Source organism: Dermacentor silvarum, chromosome 8, assembly GCF_013339745.2.
Source record: "Dermacentor silvarum isolate Dsil-2018 chromosome 8, BIME_Dsil_1.4, whole genome shotgun sequence".
In the NCBI taxonomy this organism is placed as follows: domain Eukaryota; kingdom Metazoa; phylum Arthropoda; class Arachnida; order Ixodida; family Ixodidae; genus Dermacentor; species Dermacentor silvarum.
Window position 1 is genome coordinate 74,245,409 of NC_051161.1, and position 22,325 is coordinate 74,267,733.

At 45.7% G+C, this 22,325-nt stretch overlaps 1 protein-coding gene across 1 annotated transcript in view; it reads right to left on the reverse strand.

The window, feature by feature from the left end:
• The window catches only part of LOC119462210 (cadherin-like and PC-esterase domain-containing protein 1), a 109,935-nt gene that overhangs the window by 60,857 nt on the left and 26,753 nt on the right, over positions 1 to 22,325 (reverse strand). The window contains exons 4-7 of the mRNA XM_049672882.1: positions 21,173 to 21,282; positions 16,560 to 16,644; positions 7,536 to 7,725; positions 3,253 to 3,433 (exon numbers count right to left, since the gene is read on the reverse strand). Coding sequence (XP_049528839.1) covers positions 3,253 to 3,433; positions 7,536 to 7,725; positions 16,560 to 16,644; positions 21,173 to 21,282 — 566 coding nt within the window. The remainder of the gene's footprint in view (positions 1 to 3,252; positions 3,434 to 7,535; positions 7,726 to 16,559; positions 16,645 to 21,172; positions 21,283 to 22,325) is intronic.

Consider the following 22,325-nt stretch of genomic DNA (forward strand, 5'->3'; position numbering starts at 1 on the left):
CAACAACGATGGGAAGAAATTTGAGACCTGGATTTATAAACAAAAATAACGACGCTTGGTGGCTGCCGGAGCGTCTATCCAGCGTCGAGGCGCTCTTGTATCGTCACCCGCTTGCGCACACAAAGAAAAAAAATTAACGAACGGAAAGGCAAGAGACGCGAGCAGAGTGCAAGAACGTGTACGGAGGAAGAGCGGGAGCGTTTGCTTGGTGTTTCTGCTGCGCTCGGCGGTGTAGGCGCTTGGCCGCCGCTTAAAGAGGCGTGACATACATCGCTATTGGCGTCCGAGTCTCCTGCCACGGTTGTGTGTTTTTAGAGTTGAAGCGGATGCCTTTTTATTCCGTCTTTACAAAAAAAAAAAAAAAAACTTGCACATCTTGCACATCGGTTTGAGGAGAGAACGAAATGAAAGAATTATCGCGTTTTAGAAATCGACGCTTGAAAGGAACAAAAAAATATGTAACACAAGCTAGAGAGAAATCAAAAAAGAAGCATTAGCTGGTGAGCTTCGTGAGGAGCATACAGGTGTGTCTGCACTTCGTGGCAGGTTCTGGGCTTTACCACCGTTATTTTATTTTCGTGTTGTAAACTAAGTTGCTAAATAAAATTCTCCTGAACCTAGTTCTCTTTTCAAACATCTCCAACTTTCTGTTTCTTGGTGTATCTGTGTTTTCTTGCTTGTGCATTTTTTTTCTCAAACTTTATCTTCGCGTGAGAGTACTTTCAGCGTTGCTTAACTTTGAGCGTGTGGCCCAGTCTGAGTACTGCCGGCGTACAGCGAACTTTCATGGCTGGTGTGTTATTCTGGTTTCTCGGAGTGATGTCCTCGCAGCGAGCGGTCGTGCTGCGGCTGCGATTCGTGGCTTCGTGGCCTACACGCGTACAGCAAGTGGACACTTGAGCAACCATCACTTAGCGCATTGGATTGGCTCGCGTGTTCTCCACATGAGGCAAAAAAGATGGGGTATGGTTTATGTTTCTCTTTCTAGTTTTCGTTCTTTTTTGAGGCAGGTCTAACCTAAGCGGTTGCATTTAGTTGATTCTGTTTTCTTTCTTTGGACCACAGAAACCCGCTCCAGCAACAAGTTCGAAGCTCTCTGAAAACACAATACATAGAAGCTTTGATTTCTGATATTTCGCCATCACGGGTAAACGCATCACCGCTTTAAGGTATCGGTTGGGAATGGTGGAGATTGAAGTCACGAATCCAAGAGAACTAAACGATCAGCCACCGTGAGCACTTTCGCTTTGCTCAAAAGAAACAGGCAACAGTAGTAAGCGAGATCAAAAATAAGAAAATAAACAAAGGAAGACCTAAAAGCGACGACGTCGGTTACTGTTACTTCAGACTTGAAGCCTTGAGCTATCCGTAATAATTTATTATATTTTGATATAATAAAAGGCAGGGTGGGCTGCAGATACGCCTTCTTGTTTTTGTGAAGTATGAAAACTGTTGTATGTAGTAAAAAAAAGGCCCTCATATTCTTAGTTGAAATTACTTTTCCGTAGCGCGGTTCGAAGTTTAAGAGCAACTCGATGTCACTGAGCACCAGCGCTATGAAATTGCTCGAAAATCATAGTTATTCTTACGACCATTCTTGTTAGAGGGAGGCGGCCGTGGATTCTCTTCGACAAGAAGTTGACTACAGTTTTTGTACTGCTACCGTTTCGTATGATTAGCACATTTATGAAATCCATTGAGACATAAGCAAAGTGACACAAGTAAGCGATAATAGAGCAGAAACCTTCTGCCTTATGAAAATGTAAAGAAACACACGTCATTACTTTCCATGTTTATCCTTGCTGTGATCTTAAACATAGCTTCTAAACATCAAGGTTGCATTTGTCCAGCTAATGTGACACCAGGGGTAGTGACGTGCCTACGTGAGCCATGCTTATATATCATGTGATCTCTACACGCAGGTTGGGCAAAATAGCTGGCACGCATTCGCAAGTGTCGCTGATGGGCATCGTTTAAAAACGCCCACCACTGCTGGTTCAAAATTTCGACGAACTACCCTGTACGACCCAACAGAAAAAATGGCACGGGAGACAGATAGAAACACAGGAAAGGCAGGGAAGTTAACCAGACACACATACGTTTTGCTACCCTGCATTGGGGGAGAGGGAGAAAGGGGTGAAAAGAGAGAAAGAAGGGAAGAGAGAGAGCACTAGTTGTGCGGCCCACGGGAAGATGAGCATCAAGTGTATACAAACGGACGCAGAGACCGGTAGACTTGAAGCAGGATTAGCAGTGCCCTCGTTATTTCCTGCGCACACGCTAGTCCTTATTTATTGATTGACTCATTCGTGTACGTCGCAGGTTCCAAGTTGGAACACTGCACGAGGGGGTTACAGTAATATTCAAACTTTGTTCTTGAACACCAATGACAAGAAGCACCTGGAAAACAGGCTAGAAGATCATTACACAGTACTTATAGCGACAAAAATAGTAAGTACAAGTCAAGCTGGTAGAACAGTTTGCACAACAGTGACAAATGATCACGCATTATATTTTGTAATAGGTAACATATCATTTGGTGTCCGATTATCATGCGATATGCGTAATTTAAGCAGCCAGACATGTTCATATGTAAAAACGTTATGTAAAGGAACTAAACATATTTCACGGTATATTATTACTTGTGAGAACACGGTAAGCAGCTAGTACAACGACCTTTTAGGCATCATTGGTGTGCAGTAGATTCCCTTAACAGCTACGAAAAAAAAAAAGAACACTAGTTCATGATGTTCCGAAGGTTCCCGGGTCGCGAACGGTGCCGACGTTTTCTTAGAGGTTATTTCACCAGTATGTGAAAACACCAGGTCATATTTTCGCTCTTCCGTGCCTTCCTTCATCTATGCTCAATGCTTCGGGTCAACCGGAACCGCTTTAAGGGCCCCGTTAAGCAGTGAGCACGACGTCGGCGGCGTTGACCGTGAGTTGACCCTGGGCGAAACGTGTCTACCAATGACAGCGCGGCGCGCGCCGAGTTACTACCATCCGCGGCAGCGGCGGCGCCGGTATGGCGGGGGAAAGAAAAAAAAATAAGAACCAGGCAGCTCGTCTTCGTGCACAGCGTTCACCGCATGCGTTTCCCGGTAAAGATTACGGTTGCATAAGCTGCAGTTGGCGGAAAGCGTGAGCAGCAGTCAAGGATCTTTGAATGCTCTCGCGTTGTACCCTTATAGGCGAAGCTTAAGCGTCCTCCAAGTACTTTTTTTTTTTTTTGCACGCCTATGGTGAACTAACCTTCGCAGAGGTGGGACCCGTGCGGTAGCTCCTCAGGCGCACCATTCCCTCGGTGTGCACGTAGGCCCGCAGTGGAGAGAGCGACGTGATGAGCACGAACACGCGCAGGCTCACCGGCTGCCCGTGCACCAGCAAGGGAGCTGAGAGGGCTTGCTGGACCACGGCACGCCGCGTCGAAGCTCTGCGTCGACGGGGAGAGAGAGGACAGAATATGCGTTAACAAGGAAACGCCCCGAAAGGCAAAGTCAACCGCATACCACAGGTTCATAGTAAAAATAATCTACGCCATTAAATGTAAATCAGGGTTTAAATATGCTTCTAACTCACACCCTTACATCCTTATTGGGTCTGAGGGTATGCGTTACAGACCGATTTACACTTCGCATTTAATTTGTGAATTATTTTTACGAGTGTTGCTGCATCGAGGGGCAGCATGCGCGGGTACAGAAATAATAAGATTTATGCGGTTATGATTCACGCACGCATACGACGGCGTGTGTGCGTGACGTGCGTGTAATTACTCGTATAGCTCCTACATACGCGGACTCTCTTTCAAATGCAATTTCTCACGAACAGTTTCCACGCTTGTGCCTTGAAATATTTTTTCTTGCAATATTAAAATTTTATTATGGGGTTTTACGTGCCAAAAGCCCGATCTGATTATGAGGCACGCTGTAGGGGGGAACTCCGGAATAGTTTGGACCACCTGGAGTTCTTTAACGTGCACCTAAATCTAAGTACATGGGTGTTTTCGCACTTCGCCCCCATCGAAATGCGGCCGCCGTAGCCGGCATTCGATCCCGCAATTTCCTGCTTAGCTGCCAAACACCGGATTCACTAAGCAACCACGGCGGGTCTGCATTATTGCAGTCCTCACTAGTACGCTCTTTCTATACTTTTATTCAAAACTTCGATCTTATATTGTTTGTAACAGTCAATTGGAAAGGAGTAGACGTCGCCAGCGAACGGCGACGTAGTTTCTCCTATTTTTTCATCAATAAAGTTAACTTTTCTTGTTTTTTTTTTTTTTGCAAACTGCTTCTAAGTCGTTTTTTTTTTTTAATAATGGAATAACCACCATTCTCCTAAGGATTCAGCAATGCATAGGCTTGTTGAATTGCTTAAACGTTGCACGAAATGCAGCATTGCGCCTAATCACTTCACCCGAAAAAAATAGTAAGTGAAGTTCACCTATAGATCTCTAAAGATGCAACCTGTCACAACGTGAATTATTGGCATATTTGAATACTGGTTTTCAAGCTTTTACAAAACGCCATTCAGATGCGCTCAAGTACAGCTATAGCAGGTCAAAAGACCAGCGTGTTCATCGAGATGAACGTCAGCATTCCACACCAGAATTAACAGCGTGTTATCTTGCCTTCTCGTGTGTTGGTGCTAAATTTAGGAATACTTGGCCACATAACATCGCCGTTCAAAAGCTTATCACGTACAAAATATCACACACATCTATTTGCGTACTACGTCGGTGCGGGAACAAACATTTCCCTTGCATTTTCAAAGCATTTTCCTTGTAGTCAGTTCCTTGATTGATTGATTCGCACTCTAGCGTCCCAAAGCGACGTCGGGGCTGAGTGGAGGACTCCAGATTACTTTCAACCCTTCGGGCTTGTTTAACGTCCAGCTAATGCACGGTACATGAGCGGCTTTCCATTTCACCTCTGTCAATATGCGGGATGCACTGGTTTCGTTCACGGCTGTGAACCAAAACAGTCAATTCGTAAACTTTGCAACATGTAACATGTGTGATTACTGTAACATAAAACAACACTGTAACATGCGTGATGAATTCCTAAGCCTTTCAACGTGTGTAAAAAGTCCGAGATGCCCTGCCACGTGTATAACAACAAAACACGTAGTTGATGCGTTATCCAGAGGGTCCCAAAGAGTCCCAGAAAACAATAAACGAGAGAATGAATATCAGAAAAAAAGACAAAAAAAATCGCGGATAAACCGGCAGAGTGCAGCACTGGCGGTCTTTCTTTTACGCGCAGCGTTTTACGATCTCGACTCGTCCCTTCACGGGTCACGCTACACTGTATACACCGGCCGAGTTGTTACTTTGCCTCAGTGATTCGGGGCATTCGGTGACAGTTGCGTAATGGCAAGTGCGAAATACTGCTCTGCGCTAACGCCTTTACGCGCGAGGAAAGAACCCGATGTATGCCCGCGGACGGTGCCTCAAGCTCTGCTGAGAGTGCTTGGGAAAGAGCTGCGCTACGGCGAGAAATTGATGCTCTTTTTGGGTCGAAGTAAATCGAATATTAATAAATAAAAAGGAAAGAGGCGTAATCACCAAGTTTTCCTTTAAAGAAACAAAATGTAAACAACGCTTAGATTCTCTTGAAGCCCAGTTACGAACCACTTTCAAACAGTGTCTTCTAAAAGTTATTTGAATCTTCGAGGAGAAGATTCATCAAAAGGCATATCGCCGCACTGCACTGATAAAACGAAAGGTCATCTATTTTTTACATTATTAACTAGCTTAACAAGTAGTAAAAATGCATTTAAGATTAGCGATTGCCAAAACCCGTCGTGATTAAATAACATTCGTAGTATATACGCATATAGAATTTTCAAGACACTGCGCTTAATTGAAACTACAGGCCCGTGCATTATGTTCTACATTTGAAGGTTTGTCGCTATTAGAAGCAGCATTGCGTGTAGACGACTTGTCGGAATGACGCTGGTTTGTCTCAGGTTAAACAGCCGTTGACAGTGAGTAAAACAGAAATATGCTAGACTGGTCAGCTCGTAAGGTAGATCGGTGTCAGGAGCCTTAGAGGTAAACAGAAAAAAAAAAGAACACAGGAATTTTCCTGCGCATATTTGCGGCCTTTATTTTTAACGTTGGAATAGATAGCTAACGCTGGCTAACAAGCGATAGCTAACAGGCGATGTAATGTACTTATTTGGTTAAGGAAATTAAAAAAACGAAAAGAACAGAACATCTATTCGGAATTCAAAGTGAACTGTCCGTCCCTGGCATACTTGACCCCCTTTTCATCAAGGCCTCCATTACTAGTCACGCGTATATGTCCTGTTTTTGCAAACTCATTTCCGAGGAATTCTATAAAAAAACAACATCTTCAAAGCATGCTACAGTATTATTCAAGGAAACCCTAATGAAAAACACTAAACATGTGCGGACTGAAGAAAACACTCTTTCGAAACTCAATTTTTCGCCAATTTAGCGATAATATGTTGATTGCTATGACATTAAATCAAGGTCAAGCGTACATTTCTTTTTTTTTTCTTGTTTTTTTTTTCGCTTCGAAACCTCAACGCCGCTTCCTCAGATTGATCTCGTGAACGTCAAAGTATTTTCTCGTATTTGCACAGTTTGTGGCACAGTAAAAAGCTTTGAGCTTTCAAAACTTTGTAACTTCCTTCATTGGCTCTTTTGGGATGCAATGCAGTACATGCCTACCAAAGAGAGAGAGAGAGAGAGAGAGAAGATTAACCAGGCCCGAGGAGACACCGTCAAAATCTGTGACATCACAGTGAGGTGATGCGGGAACTTCAAGGTGGTGCCGCCACCCGTGTCTCGTTTTTGCATCTTCTCCGACTCAGAGAAATTCCACTCACAGAATTAGGAACGTATTTGTGTGTGTGTGTTTTTTTTTTGGTATAGCAAAATGGTCCTTGACTTATACAACTAACTGACTATACTTTACTTATACAACTAACTGAGCCACCGGGGACCCGCCGCGGTGGCTGAGTTAGCTAAAGCGTTGCGCTGCTGAACACGAGGTTGCGGGATCGAATCCCGGCCGCGGCGGCCGCACTTCGATGGAGGCGAAATGCAAAAATGCCCGTGTGCTTGCGTTGTAGTGCACGTTAAAGAACCCCAGGTGGTCAAAATTAATCCGGAGCCCCTCCACTACGGCGTGCCTCATAATCAGAACTGGTTTTGGCACGTAAAACCCCAGAAAGAAGAAGAAGTACTTATACAACTCAAATATTATTTATGTTCCGGGTCCCTTTAACAGATCTTCCGCCCTGAAACGCAGCAGACGTGCACTAGCTATCACTGACACGCCATATTTGTGCCATCTAGCTGTGATTGTGACCCAGACATCAAATTCTTGCAAGTGTTGAACTTGCCACTGTACGGACTTGGGGGATTATCGGTGATGCGTAATCGTCATGCAGCGTGTGTGGAAGCGAGGAGATAAACAGAGACAAACACAGCGATGAACAACACCGCGAAGAGTGTGTTTATGATTTGGAGGCTCTGTAACGGGTTGGAGGTTTATACTTACTGCTGGATGCGAGCTCTTCCCAGTGGAGTAAAGATGTCCAGCGCCTCGGGCGTGCTCTCCTTGGCCCCAGGGGCGAGCGGGGTGAGCAGCCAGTGCGCCGAGTAACCCAGGGCATCGGCCACGTTGACGAACTGCTGGTACTGGCTCGGCAGTACGAAGCACAGGGGAACGAGCGAAGCCTTCATCACGCCTGCACCCATTCAAAACGGAAGGAAAAGGTCAAGCAGGAGAGGGCAAGCACAAACGGGGTAAGCGATGGACAAGGAACAACAAGAAGCATTGTGAGAATCGCCTTTATAGACGAACTTTCACTTTGAGAGAGCAGCCGCTTACTCGTAGTAAAGAATGGGACCAGAAAAGTGCAAGTGAACACATTATACGAAGGAGAGGCGTAGTTTTGCGTTTAAGCGTTTCGTTCGCATTTACTTTGTGTTGTTTAGGCATCGATATACTTGCAGAAGGTATTGTGCAAATCGCAAGCCTGATGCAATATCACCTCCTCAAGCGCTGTTCCAGGCCATAAATTACAGTGAATTCACACTGCGACTAACTGTTGTCGCAACGAATGGAGCTTCTTGAATGAGCTCGAATAGATATAGAGTGAGAGAGAATCGCCAAAGCTTGGAAAATATACGTGCAAGCATGAGAGAGAATATTGATGTCGCCAAAGCTTGCATCACGAAAATAAATTGACGTGCAAGGGCGCATGAGGCAGAACAATTAAGACCTATATGAAATAAAGGTGGTTTTAGTTTTCTCTCGATAGATAGATGACGACGAGATAGATAGATAGATAGATAGATAGATAGATAGATAGATAGATAGATAGATAGATAGATAGATAGATAGATAGATAGATAGATAGATAGATAGATAGATAGATAGATAGATAGATAGATAGATAGATAGATAGATAGATAGATAGATAGATAGATAGATAGATAGATAGATAGATAGATAGATAGATAGATAGATAGATAGATAGATAGATAGATAGATAGATAGATAGATAGATAGATAGATAGATAGATAGATAGATAGATAGATAGATAGATAGATAGATAGATAGATAGATAGATAGATAGATAGATAGATAGATGTGCTCAAATTGGCTGAAGTAAGCAAAGAATGCTATTTGCGTTAATAATAGTAATCACATTGGGCCGAGTCACATGTCCCGACGTACACACGTAGCTTTTTATAGCGTTCCTCAATTTACAAGTTCTTCGAGAGCCCATCCTGTGATATATGACAGCTGTTGTTGCTTTTCCGATTTTGTTAACGACCTTGATATTTGTAATTAGTGAATGTAATGCGATACGTTTAATTATGTTGGAAGCTTCAGCGCTCAACGAGAACAAGAGAACAACAGAAGGACCGACGCAAGACAGTCGAAGATCTTAATGGCCCTGACGTCTTCTCTTCTGCCCTCTCTTCCTAAAAATAAAAAAACAGTTATATGCGATGTACTTTCTTCTTTGGCTTTATGGCAAAATTAATTTCGCATTTCACGTGGCAGTACGCTGGCAGTCCTGTTTTGCTTGCAGAGTTGTATGAGTTATATGCCGAAGCAGTTTGCAGTTTATAACAATACAAAAATGGAACGTTAGCTTCTACGTAAAGAAAACAATCTAGATTCAACTTCAGCGGTGTCGAAAGCAAATTATCACAGGTAATAGGCATGCGCGTCCTTTACGGCCACCATGTCCTATTAGTATCGACGCAAGCTAGACTACTCCAGGCTGCTGTTCCCACGAGCGCTCAAATGGGAAGAGCACGCGGCGCTACTCGACATCGGATCTTAATTCGTGACGTAACTATCTTGTGTAACGGTGATGCAATCGGTTGATTGCCAGTTCCCGGAGTCCAGAGGGTCAATGTTCGACCCCAGCTGGTGTGCCCATATTTATTTTTTTACTTGTCTTCTTTTCTTTTTTTTTTTTTCAAAGCTTACCACTTCCATAGAAACGTCGGCGGTAAACACACACACACACACACGCACACGCACACGCACACGCACACGCACACGCACACGCACACACACACACACACACGCACACGCACACGCACACACACACACACACACACACTTACACCGATCCCCTTAAAGTCCGCTTCACTTTTAAACACAAATGCATTGCTGGGAAAAAAATTTTCTAGGGGCAATATAAGCCGTTTTGGATCAAAATTGTTGCATGAGCGTTGCTTGCTTGAGCGGCGCACCATAAGAATTCGAAGACGCTTCAGCTTTTCCTTTAAGAGTGGATCGTGATAGAATTCAAAGATCCCTGGCTGCTTATCAAGCTTTTTGCTCGTATATTCAAATTACAATCCTACGCTATCATGTCTGTAGGTTGTAAACGATTTTTCTGACGAATTTTGCTTTGAGAAATTCAATTTTTGTTCACTAACCCCTTGCGCCGCGCGGAGGGCCTGTGTGGTCGGGGTGGTTCGGGACGAATTTCTCCGCCACGGATGCCATGGACGCCGATGCGTACGCCGTGGCCGACACCAACGCCGACACCGGATTTTCTGCGACACGAGGCCCTTAACGCTGTTGCGTTAAAACTGGATGCCAGTGACGGTGACCCACGCTCTTAGCGTCACCGGCGCGTCCCGTTTTTTGAGAAGAAAGAGGCCGGAAACGCTCTCTCCTGACGGATACCGCCGCCGTGACGGTGATGGGACGATACAAATGACGGTTGTGTGAATCAAACAATATGCAGCGCTGGACATACATCGCGTCATAGGCTTACACTGCTGAATACAGAAGCAAAAGACGAATCTGCCCTGGAAGTCTGCAGGCATAATGTACAACCTAAATCTACAATGACTACATTTAAGGCACTCCACTTCATCAGCGAAAGACAAGTTGTGCCGGCATAACGTAGCGATTCCTTTCTCTCAATCTACTCATTTCGCCTGTAGTGGACAGTGTGCTACGCGCCCGAAGAAGAAGAAAAGCTCGACATCATGGCCGCTATTATTATAAATGGCATTATTATAAATTATGCAGTTCAGGAAAGTTAATCTGTCTGTTCTAATTACTAAATTGCACATTAACTGTAGTTTCAGAATCCATATCTAGAAGTTCAGGTGCTCAATTCTTGGCCAATCCCCCGAAGTGGGTACGAGCCATGTGCTGAGGACATCATCATCATCATCATGGCCGCAACATCAGCTATTTGTTGGTACCACGCCCGATACGGCACTCGTGCACATCAACTAGTGCGGTCCTCCGTGTAACGTTTCGGGAAACAGTCGGGCCAGTCACTGATGACGGCAACTGCTACCGGCCCTACGTCAAGCCGTATTTTCTATCTCACCGACCACGTAACGAAAGTTCACTACATTGTAGACACTGGCGCAGAAATTCGCGTGCTTCCGCGTTCCTTGATGACCGAAGTCGACATCGCCACGACACGTCCTTTCTCACTGCGGTCAACGGTTCTAGTATTAGAACGTATGGCCAGAAATCAGTGACTCTTCATCTCCGACTGCAGCATCCCTTTCGATGGCTATTCACCGTCGCTGATGTCCGCGGCCCCATCATCGGTGCCGATTTTTTGTGAAGTTCAGCTTAGTTGTCGACTTACGCCTATTGCGCCTGCTGGACTCCACGACAAACCTGTCGGTACAAGGCATCACCACAACTGCACCGCCCTTGCGTCTCCTACAAGCACACACCCAGGTATCGACACCTTGGTCCATCATTCTACAAGAATTTCCAGAGTTATTTCAACCCGCCTCGCCTGATCGCCCAATCCTGCACAAGGTCACGCACCACATTGTCACGAAAGGACCACCAGTATATGCCCGACCCCACCGCTTAGCACCTGACCGTCTGAAAATTGCAAAAACAGAATTTGATCACATACTCGAGTTGGGTTTCGTTCGGCCTTCTCCTAGCCCTTGGGCGTCCGCTTTACACATGGTTCCAAAGAAGACAGGTGATTGGAGGCCATGCGGAGATTACCGCGCATTAAACAAAGTAACGATTCCCGACCGGTATCCTATTCCTCACATTCACGACTTCACCACTTCGCTTCACGGTTGCTACATATTCAGCAAAGTGGATCTAGTTAAAGCTTACCATCAGATTCCTGTGGAGCCTTCCGACATTCCTAAAACCGCAATCATCACACGATTCGGCATGTTTGAATACGTCCGCATGCCCTTCGGTCTCCGAAATGCTGCGAAAATCGCAATCATCACACGATTCGGCATGTTTGAATACGTCCGCATGCCCTTCGGTCTCCGAAATGCTGCTAAAACATTTCAGTGGTTCGTTGACCAAGTGCTACGTGGGCTGACTTGTTTCGTCTATTTAGGCGACATTCTCGTTTTCAGCCAATCTGCTGCGGAACATGAATCGGACCTGCGTAAGGTCTTCGAACGTCTCCGTCAATACGGCCTGGTTATCAACGTCTCGAAGAGTGAGTTCGCGGACCACCGTCCGCGAACCAACGTTAAATACTCGCTTATATCGACAGATTTACTCGCTGGCCGGAAGCAACGCCGCTAAGCAACATCGCTGCAGAATCTGTTGCACAGGCTCTTGTCCATACCTGGATCGCTCGTTATGGCGTGCCACACACCATAACGACAGACCGAGGGAGACAATTCGAATCGTCCCTCTTTCAGGCTCTCTCCCGCCTACTAGGCGTAACACACGTACGAACTACGGCTTACCACCCCAGTTCCAACGGCATGATGGAACGCTTCCACCGTCAACTGAAGGCATAACTGCGTGCGCAGGACTCAACAATTCCATGGACAGAGCGCCTGCCTCTGGTTCTACTAGGTCTTCGCGCCGCGGTGAAAGAAGACACACAGTGTTCATCCGCAGAGCTGGTTTTCGGCACGACACTTCGCGTACCCGGCGAGTTCTTTGCCTCAGAACCGACATCAGCTGAGCTACACTCTTACGTCAACCGCCTGCGAACTACTATGGCTACTGTCGTACCACCGCCGCTTCGTCAGGATTGCAAGACCGTTTATCTGAGCCCATCATTACTTCATACCAGCAATGTCGTCATCCGTTAGGTTGCCACTCGCACTCCACTCCAAGCACCTTACGACGGCCCTTTTAAAGTCCTCAAGCGCGATCCTAAGTACTTCACTCCCCTTGTTAACGGATGCGAAGAGACCATATCTATAGACCGTTTGAAGCCAGCTCACATGAACGCTGGCAACGCCATCTCAAGCAGATAAACCACTCAATGGCAATGCCTTGATCGCTAGGGGGGGGGGGGGGGGGGGAGCCCTGTAGTGGACAGTGTGCTTCGCGTCCGCAAAAGAAGAAAAGCTCGACATCATGGTCTCAACATCAGCTTAGTTGCCCGACGAATAAAATGTTTGCTTGGTCCGAGTCTTCTGTTCTCACACACCTATCCCGACCGGTTGATCGGGCTGATATATAATGCAGGAGGAGCGCAGCCCGGACCATCAACGAAGCGCGAAAAGAAGAAAGCATTGGAATATAATTGTTGCATTACACCGGCGCACGCTGGCGCTTGTCCTTTGTAGTTGCTGACCGCCATTCCTCGCAAGGCGCGGCATGCGCATTTGACGCGTAGGAGCGAGCTGGCGCGCACGCGAGCGCGCGATGGAATGCGTACGTGTAGTTAGGGTTTAACACTTATCTCACGGTCTGCCATCCGACTCGTTCCCAGAAAAGTCAGCAGCATTAATGAAAGGCAGTGCAGTGGCTGATACTATCTATCATATTTATTGATTGGGTACGTTAGCTGAGGTACGCTTCGCCAGCACGCCGGCTACATTATGCTGTCTGAACCATGTTAGAGTCGAATAGTTAATCTACATCAACTACGCGTCCTACAGACGACGTAGTAAACATACTGAATATTCTATTAGGACCCCCTACATTCGTGAATAAAGCGATGTTTCATTTTTATTTATATAGTTTTCACTTAAGCAGTATTTTCAAAGAAGACGACAAGAAGCGGGCCAAGAAAGACCACCGAATGTTCTATTTGAAAGAATCCGCATAATGGTCAGCCGGTCGTTTTTCATTATTCTAAGTGTCTGAGTGATCTGAAGCGACGTCTGCAAAAGCCGAGCAAGAGTGGCAAGAGTGCACTTCCTATCTGCTAGCAGACTTATTTCTAGTTTCTAGGCACTCAGACTTATAAAGGGCCAGCAGGACACATTCATACAACACAGAAGCCCAACGCACAAATTACGCCACTAGTGCATTCTTTATTTCCCCGCTCGTCGACCGTACGTTTTTATCGTAAGATATATCGGGACCGCATTCGATCAAAAAGGTACCACGCGCTTCTCTAACATTGCCACAAGAGAGAGAAAGAGAAACAGTTCGAAACGGCGAACAATTGGCACAGCAGCGTCGAAAGGATGGTGGAGAAAAGAAAGCGTGGGCATACGCCCAGCACGCTCGTAAAAAAAAAAAAAAAGAAGCTTCAACTGTGACACTTATCTCTCTACGAAGCGAGAAGCGCGCGCTCGTGCGCGCGCGGCTTCAAAAGAAACCACCCACAACTTGCTCAGTGCATTAGCTTATTGAAGGAGGCGCACACAAAAGCGGGCCGTGTTCTCGGAGAGAGGGCAATATCGGCAAATCGACTCGGCGCGGGCACCCCATCGAAAGCGCGGCCGTGTCTCCCACGAGGAGATTGTTACCGCGCGACATTTGCGCGCCATCCTTCCAATGGGACAGAAGGAGGTTCAGCTTTTTGCTGCTCTATCGTCCGCGTGTTGTTGGCGAGCGTCCTTGTTCCCCTCGCAGTCTTATCGCACTCGACGCATCTCTTCCACAGTTTACTCCGCGAAAAAGCATCAGGGTAATTGTCCCCAAGATTTTTTTTTATCTCTCTGCAGCGATCTGACCTGCCACTAAATATCAAACTCGCATCTCTCTGTAAGGCGCGCTAAACGAAGTAAATGAAAGCTGAATGCAATCACTGAATGCTGTGGTAGAGATTGCGACCCGTTCATGTCTGGTACATATATCTGTTTTTGCCTTTTCTTTATTGGTGGATGTGAAACAAGTAGGGGCATAACAATGCGATGAATCGACGCATAAAGCCTAACAGCTGCAGCGGCGAGTTGGTTGCGGTAAAAAATGCTTCCCTTTTAGTGACAACCATTAAATGTGCTCTTGTCTCGAATGAACGAGGCTTTTTGTCCGACGCTATAGGTCACAAAAAATAGTGAAATTGGTAGCTTTTTTAGGTGCGCAAAAAGTAATCCATAACTTATTGATGCTATCTATCCCGCTCCTATTCAGCGCACCTCTCGCGCGAGCACACCGTTTCCAGTATTTGATCAGAAAACATAATTATCGTGCTGAACGACCTGACCTGCCAGTAAATGGTGAAGTAGCCAAATTTTCTGTATCTCTGCAAAGCGCATTTAGCAAAGCATAAAAACTGAGCGCAATCGCGATTGCTGAGGTGCCGAGTGTGAACTATTCATCTTTGGCCCAGATATGCAGAGTGTCCCCACTAAAACGCACCAAGATTGAAATATATGCAAATGCTACGTAGCTGGACAGAACCAAGGCAATGTATTTTGCTGTCGCTTGGAGATACTAAGATTATTTTTTGCATACACGCAAAATTGAGCGCGACTGGCCAGTCGATGCACTTTGTGTGTATTTGCGAGTAAGACCTTCAGCTCGGATATTCTGTCGGAGCACTGACCTAAAGCTTTTAGTTCCGTTAGTGGACGATTGTCCAATTGGTCTAACACTCTGCACAATACTTGTCTTTCGGCGTTATAGCTCGGGCAGACACAGATAATGCGTGCAAGCGTCTCATTCCTGTTGCACACGTCGCACGTGGGGCTGTTGGCCATTCCAATAAGGAAGGCATATGAGTTTGTAAATGCAACGCCTAGCCACGTACGGTACAGCATGGTCTGTTCACGTCATGGTAATCCACGCGGTAGATGCATCCGTATATCCGGAGACAACGAATGCAAACGGACGGCACATGGTGAAAGTGTTTGAGTCCCACAGGGGCAAAGCGTGCACATTCACGGGAACCTCCCGCCCAAGTACATATTTGATCTGAATTAATTATTCAATCATTGATTCAATAATTAATACTTTCATGTAGCAAGTATTGAGCAGTAGCGAGCTGTATCGGGAGTTTTTCATGTTGTTCTACAATTTTCTCATTGACAATTTTAATCTAACTATAATATTTGAGAAGTTGATTGAATAATTAATTAAGACTACTGCAAAAACTTATCGGAGTATCTGCAAGCGACGGAAAACATTACCTTGGTTCTGTTCAGCTACGTGGCATTTGCATATTTTTAAATCTTGGAATTTTAAATCTTGGTATGATAGTTCTGACACCCTGCATATCTTTGTTGGTTCTTCTATATCGGTGGATCGGAAATATACAGAAGCATAACAAAGCGATGAAGCGACATGTATACACTGATGACTTGATTACGGTGAAATGCGAAATATCTTGAAATGTTCTTCCTTTTTTCTATATGAATGTACGAGGTCCTTTTAAATGGTCGAGGGCACAATAAAATACTAAAGGGAGTATTTCAAGTAGGTTCGCGAACAATAAATCATTTATCGACACTATATCGCACTCCTATAAAAGAACCTCGTTGCACAAACGTACCATTCTTACTATTCGATCAGAAAAGTTAATTTCAGTGCCGTACTATGCCAGCCTTGCACCACCTCGTTGGGGTCTTTATGTCGTCCAAACCTTCATGCCCTTAGCGGACCGAAACAAATTTTATTGAGACGAACCAAGATCGCACACATATGGACGAATGAAACTACTATTCCGGTGTGAAATGTTACGACTCGGCGTTCAAACTTTTTAAGTATTCATTATGCTGACATTCTGACTAAAATGACTTTACATACGTAATCCAGCATGTTCGACGTTCGAGAACATAGATTTTAAATAAAACTGGTCAATTACCTCTGATAAGATGCAATCATTTTAGTCTATAGAGAGATAGGTCACAAGGGAACGTGAGCCTATGCATGTTGCATTCATATACCTGGGATCTTTCTGGCGTCATTCATGGTGTTGCAGAACGCATCTTTCTTGAGGAGCACGTTCTTTAGGCCGGGTATCTTGTTCACCTGCGATGAAGAAGTTATGGTAGCGAAGCTGTGCACTCAAGCGCATTTAATATCGTGCAACACTTCCCGCGTTTAGAGACAGCAACATGACAGTTCACACACAGCTTCTTGCAGAGCACACCATCGTCAGCAGTCTTATTCAATCCATAGAATCCCTTCAGAATCGATCAGCCCGTTTTTTTATGTCGAACTATTCACGTACCGCTATGTCTGGCAGATGAAATCGTCCCTTAACCTTCCTAACCTTCAAACTCGGCGCAACATCTCGCGCCTTTGTTTATTCCACAAAGTGTTCCATCAACCTTCATTAAATCAGCATCGCATTTCACAGTCAGTCTACGCATACTCCCGTATAGATCACAGCGATAAGGTAGCTGTTCCTCATTGTCACACTGACATGTTCCTGTATTCTTTTATACCAAGACCCTGCTCTGAGTTGAACCACCTTCCCTCTTCTGTCGTCACCTTAGCCGATGCATCATCATTCAAGACCGTTGTAACAGATCATCTTCTTCTTCTTTCTGGGATTTTACGTCCCAAAACCAGTTCTGATTATGAGGCATGCCGTAGGGGAGGGCTCCAGATTAATTTTGACCACCTGGGGTTCTTTAACGTGCACTACAACGCAAGCACACGGGCGTTTTTGTATTTCGCCTCCATCGAAATTGTAACAGATCATCTTTTGAAATGACTTCAATTTCGCTGGGTTTTTTTTATTTTGATTTTGCTGTTGTTGCTGCCTGTTTCTTTTATTCTTGTCCTTATAGGCTTGGATGTTTTTTTTTGTTTTTTTACTGTAAACCATGTACCCACCCCCTTTGTAATGGTCATTGGGCCCTGAGGGTATGATAATAAATAACTGCTGACCGTTACTGGACGAACCGACTGTAAATGCGCAACGCACAAAGATGACGCTTCTCAGAAATACCGCATATGATGAAGTGGCAGCGCCAATCACAAATTAGCTGCTGTCAAATTGAATCTTATAGAGTTCCTCAACCTGTTCGTGCATTTAACGACTATACGCCGGCCTCACACTTCGAGTGCTTGTGCATTATTATTGTTTCAAGTGAAAAATTTAGTCAGGAAAGAGTCAAAGACAGGCTGCCCACTGGCTTCGGAAGGAGCGCAACGTCCACCGGATAAAAAAAGCTGAAAACAAAGATGACACAACGAATAAGATGAGAAAAGCGGGAAGAGAGGAGGACGGAAATGACTAAACCAGGGGGCACAGCAAGATCACTGAAAGTGCCAGCGCACTCCACAGCGTATGCAACAGTCAGCAGGAAACGCAACGCAAAGCTGCACAAAGAACTAACTTAAATTGTGACTCTGAGCGCGGAAAATAAAAATAAGCATCAGTATAAGTTCTGGTACAAATCGTCAGCGACAGCTCAGTACAACTCTGAATAGGAACGCGTTACGGACAACAGAAAACCGCAGAGCCTTGTCCGTTTACCTCTACGAGCGCACTGCACTCCAGAAGGTTGTCGACGAGATGTTTGCAACATGCGAGACAACCGTGAACGTTATGGGACTTTTAAGCTTTTCTTTTTCATTTTCTCTTCTTTGCTTTTTTACAGCAAACGGCCATTCTTGGAAGCGAAATAACATTCAGCGCAGCGCTGAGTTCGCTTAGCAAAGCAGGCAAACCCAAACAAGCTCGAGGCTAAATGGGCTCCACAAAGCCACCAACTAGAAGACTAGTCGACAAGCGAACGATCGTTTGTTCTCGCAAACGCATCGCTTTTCTCTTTCGCGCAGCGTATATAAAGCGCTTGAGACGAGAACGACCCTAACGCTCACTCGGAAGGCTCCACGAAAACACTTGAAGACGGATGGTCGCTCGCGCAGCCTGCTCAAGAGGCAAAAGCTCCTTCGTCGCTCCCCCACGCTGCAGAACAAAGGGAAAGCCGGAGGGAAAGATTTGCAATCTCTGGCAACAAAGGACTGCGCGGACTTTTGTAACAAACTAAAGGAGGCAAGCACATCCGGAAGCCCAGCAACGGGCGTTGTGAATGAGATATTTTTGACCCCAGCCGGGAAGAGTCCATTAGCCCGAAGGAGGACAACGAAGAGAGAACACGCTCCAGCAACAGGAATGTGCAGCCGACGTTTGTCGTTGTACAGTGTCTTTGTATTCCGGGCTCCCCCTAACGAGATCTTGGGCCGGGGTTATCTAACTCAGCCTAGAGGGATCGCATCCGGTCTCTTCAAGGAGCTTTTGCTGGCACTCACCTTGATCTTGATAGTAAGTTTTTGTTTGCTGCGCCATATCTGCCTAGTGCTTGTATTTTTCATAAGAACAGTCAAATATATACATGGCCAAATATCAGGTTGAGCTTTGTGGTGTCATTTTGACACCAGGCTATCAGAATTATTGTACCTACTCAAAAATGCAAAAGTACCAAGTGAAATAAGAATAGGAAGTTGGGCCCGGCAATCAGCACAGAAAAAAAGGTTTAAGAAGTTTAATGCAGATTGTCGCAGTAACGACTCCGCGGTTTTTTTCCCGATATGATTCCCTCAAGCTGAATGTTTGTCAGTTTCACACCACTTACTTCCACAGTCCGGCGTCTCTCAAGCAACTGCTGCGTAAAAGAGCCATGTTCAGTTTTTCAAGAAACATGCGTGCCATTTCTAAGAAGAACGCGTGTGAGGACATCACGCTGGATAAACACTGGGCCAAGCCAGCGTTGAACATGCTAGGGGAAATCTGCGAGTCGCCGGTCCAACAAAAACTCGGTTAACTGGACGGCACGCATGGGCGGTCGCCTGCACCTGTACTTGCCCCGGCATCCTGTGCGCTTTTAATCCAGTGTCGCATACACCACATAAAATAATCACTGAAACACATGTGAAACCCGATCCCGACAGACGTCCACCCGACAGGTTTTAAAAATGCTGCTGATGAACTGTGGTCGAACCAGGAATGACTCATCCCACAGTCAGCGTTTCAACGTGGGGACGTTGTCCAAACGATGTCTCCTGGCTGAGGCTTTCCTTGCTCGAAGACTGCCAGAAAGACATAACGCCGTTAAGCGCTTCAACCCTGCGCAAGGATAGTTATGTAAGGACGGCGTGACGGCGGCTGACTTGGCGTGCCATCGTCGTCACGGTTATTTAAGGCGAGCGAAATGACGGCTGCGGCGTCAAGGCCGGCTGGCAGCGCAAGCACGTTCTACTTCGCTTGAGGAGCAAGCCTCACGCAGGTGCTCGACGCTAATGACGATGCCGCGTGATGAGAACTCGCGGTGATAAAGATGTCGCTACAGTTAATTCTTTCGATAAAGCTTTCAACCGGGATGGTTGGTAATGATACAGTATGAGTACGGTGGCGCAACACTCGACGAAGAGAAGGAAGGGCATGGCCTGTTTCCTGGCTTGTCTTCGTCTTGTCTTGCGCTATCGCACTTATAATGAGATATTCCTTTGTCATCTACGTTTCCCTTGTTTTACAGCGTAAGCTGTTAGGGGCTCATTCCAATAGCCGTTTCGGTTCGCGATGGTGTCCGCCGCCGCCGCCGTTGTCCGGTGACCGTAACCGCTATAGCCGGAAATGCTAAAAAATGTTCCCGGTTCCCGCCGGGAGAGAACCCGGGCCCGCTGCGCGGGAGTCAGATACTCTACCACTGAGCCACGCAAGCGCTTGCTATCAGGTAGCGGAAAAATTCCCTATAAACGCGCCCTAGGCAGGCGCGCCGGCGCAGACGACGAGATGCGATTCTCACGAGGCGCGCAATCAACGCAATCCCGAGCCTCCGCCAGTATGGTGGCGCCATCTAGTTAAGGCGCCTGCAAACGCAGCGTGCCCGACATGTAAGCTGCATATAGCAGTTGTATGCTGCATGTAACTGGATCTGGTCAACTGAAGCAGGCTAGGTTACTATTTGTCACCAATCCGTTTTGCAGATTCCAATAAAACAATCATCATCATTATCAACAACAACAACGTACCGTGCCACGGGTCACAGGATGTGAGCTGTGCGCCACGTATTCTGCATACCTCTTCGGTACACGTTATGGCGCCTCCTTGCAAGGTACGAAACCGCTGCTGAAAAAGCGATTCGTAGAGCTACGTGCGCGGCTACACTCAGGCATCATCGGGCTCAGCAGTCTGCTGTGCAGATAGCTTCACAAACCGCAGCTCGCCGTCGACGCCGGGTGGACGGTTCAGATCGTTCTCGTCAAAACGAGGCGAAAAGACTTTGCCGCGAACACCCTGTTGTGCGTGGTGCCGAAATTAAAGCTACTCTTGAGCCGGTGCACCAGCTTACGCTGTAACTGTGCTGCATATGCCGCGCAGGCCTGTGACTTTCCTTTTTTATGTTCTGCACATTTTTCTCTTCATCCACACGATCCCCAATATAGCTATTGCTCTGATTAGCCTCTCTGCCTACGACTCTTGTATATTTTGTAGAGAACGCTTACGAACGCACGGCAACCTGAAATGGCGAAGGTTCAGAGAGCAATGCAGCATACCTATTATGCTCTTTCTTTTTCTACATATTCGAGCAGGCCAGCTCACCGCTTGGTATTGCGACAGCTCGGCAGTCTCCACGCAGGCTCCGTTGTCTCCATCGCTGAAGCTCAGGCACAAAAGCAACACCCACTCGGATGACTGCTGCAGCGTGTTTCCTGCAAGTGAGGAATACAAAATAAGAACTAAATTTCGCAAACCCCGTCTGTATTCAAGATAAGAATGGGACACTAGAAATGTGAATTTATTATTATTATTACAGTACTATTATATGTCACTGAGGAAAAAAAAGTATTTCTTGAGCTAAAGCTTTTTCGACATCCGTGCAAAGATCGGCTGCAGAGGTTTTAACTAGATATAAAGAGCCGAAGAACATTCTCAGCGCTTTTCACCGTGGTGCTGCTAGAAAAATGAAGTGTAGGTCTCGGAGGCTTGTTCTCAGCTTGTGGCTTTTCAAGCATATATCTACAAATATATGTCCTATGTTTCCCCAGCTCAAGTTAAAACAGTAGAAGTTAGCTGGTGCTCGCAAAGTTATCCCAAAGCTCTCGCATTTTCCTACTTTACTATAATTTTTTTCTTCTCCGGCCATTGCGTTAGACACTGAGAACGAAAAAAAGAAAAAAGCTGTCAAACTATATTTGTAAGTGAATTGTCTGATATGACAAAGTGGTTATAATAGTGAGGCATGCTATAAGTTGGAGAGCGGAGTTATTTATTTATTTATTTATTTATTTATTTATTTATTTATTTATTTATTTATTTATTTATTTATTTATTTATTTATTTATTTATTTATTTATTTATTTATCTATGACTGTCTCACAGTTAATGCAGGGTGGACAAAAATAAACTTAAAAGAACAACAAACGATACATGTGAACAAAAGAAACATCAAGAGGGCACCTACATTTGTCATTGAGTGATATGCTGTGTCGATTGACACAAGCAACTCCAACCAGCAACGGTGCATGGGTTAAAAAAAGTTGTGTCCCAAAGTTTTCTCGCGTCCGTATTCTAAATAAATAACAACATTTTCTTTTGCCATCGCCTTTGATTCGAGCACCCCAATCTCAGCAAATATATTAAGGAAATGTCAGGGGTGAAAAAGATCCATTGGCCACGTCCATATATACCGCCTATACTAGGGCCGGTTCTTTTTTCACCGGCGGCTATTGGTGCCTCAGCTGCACCCTCACGG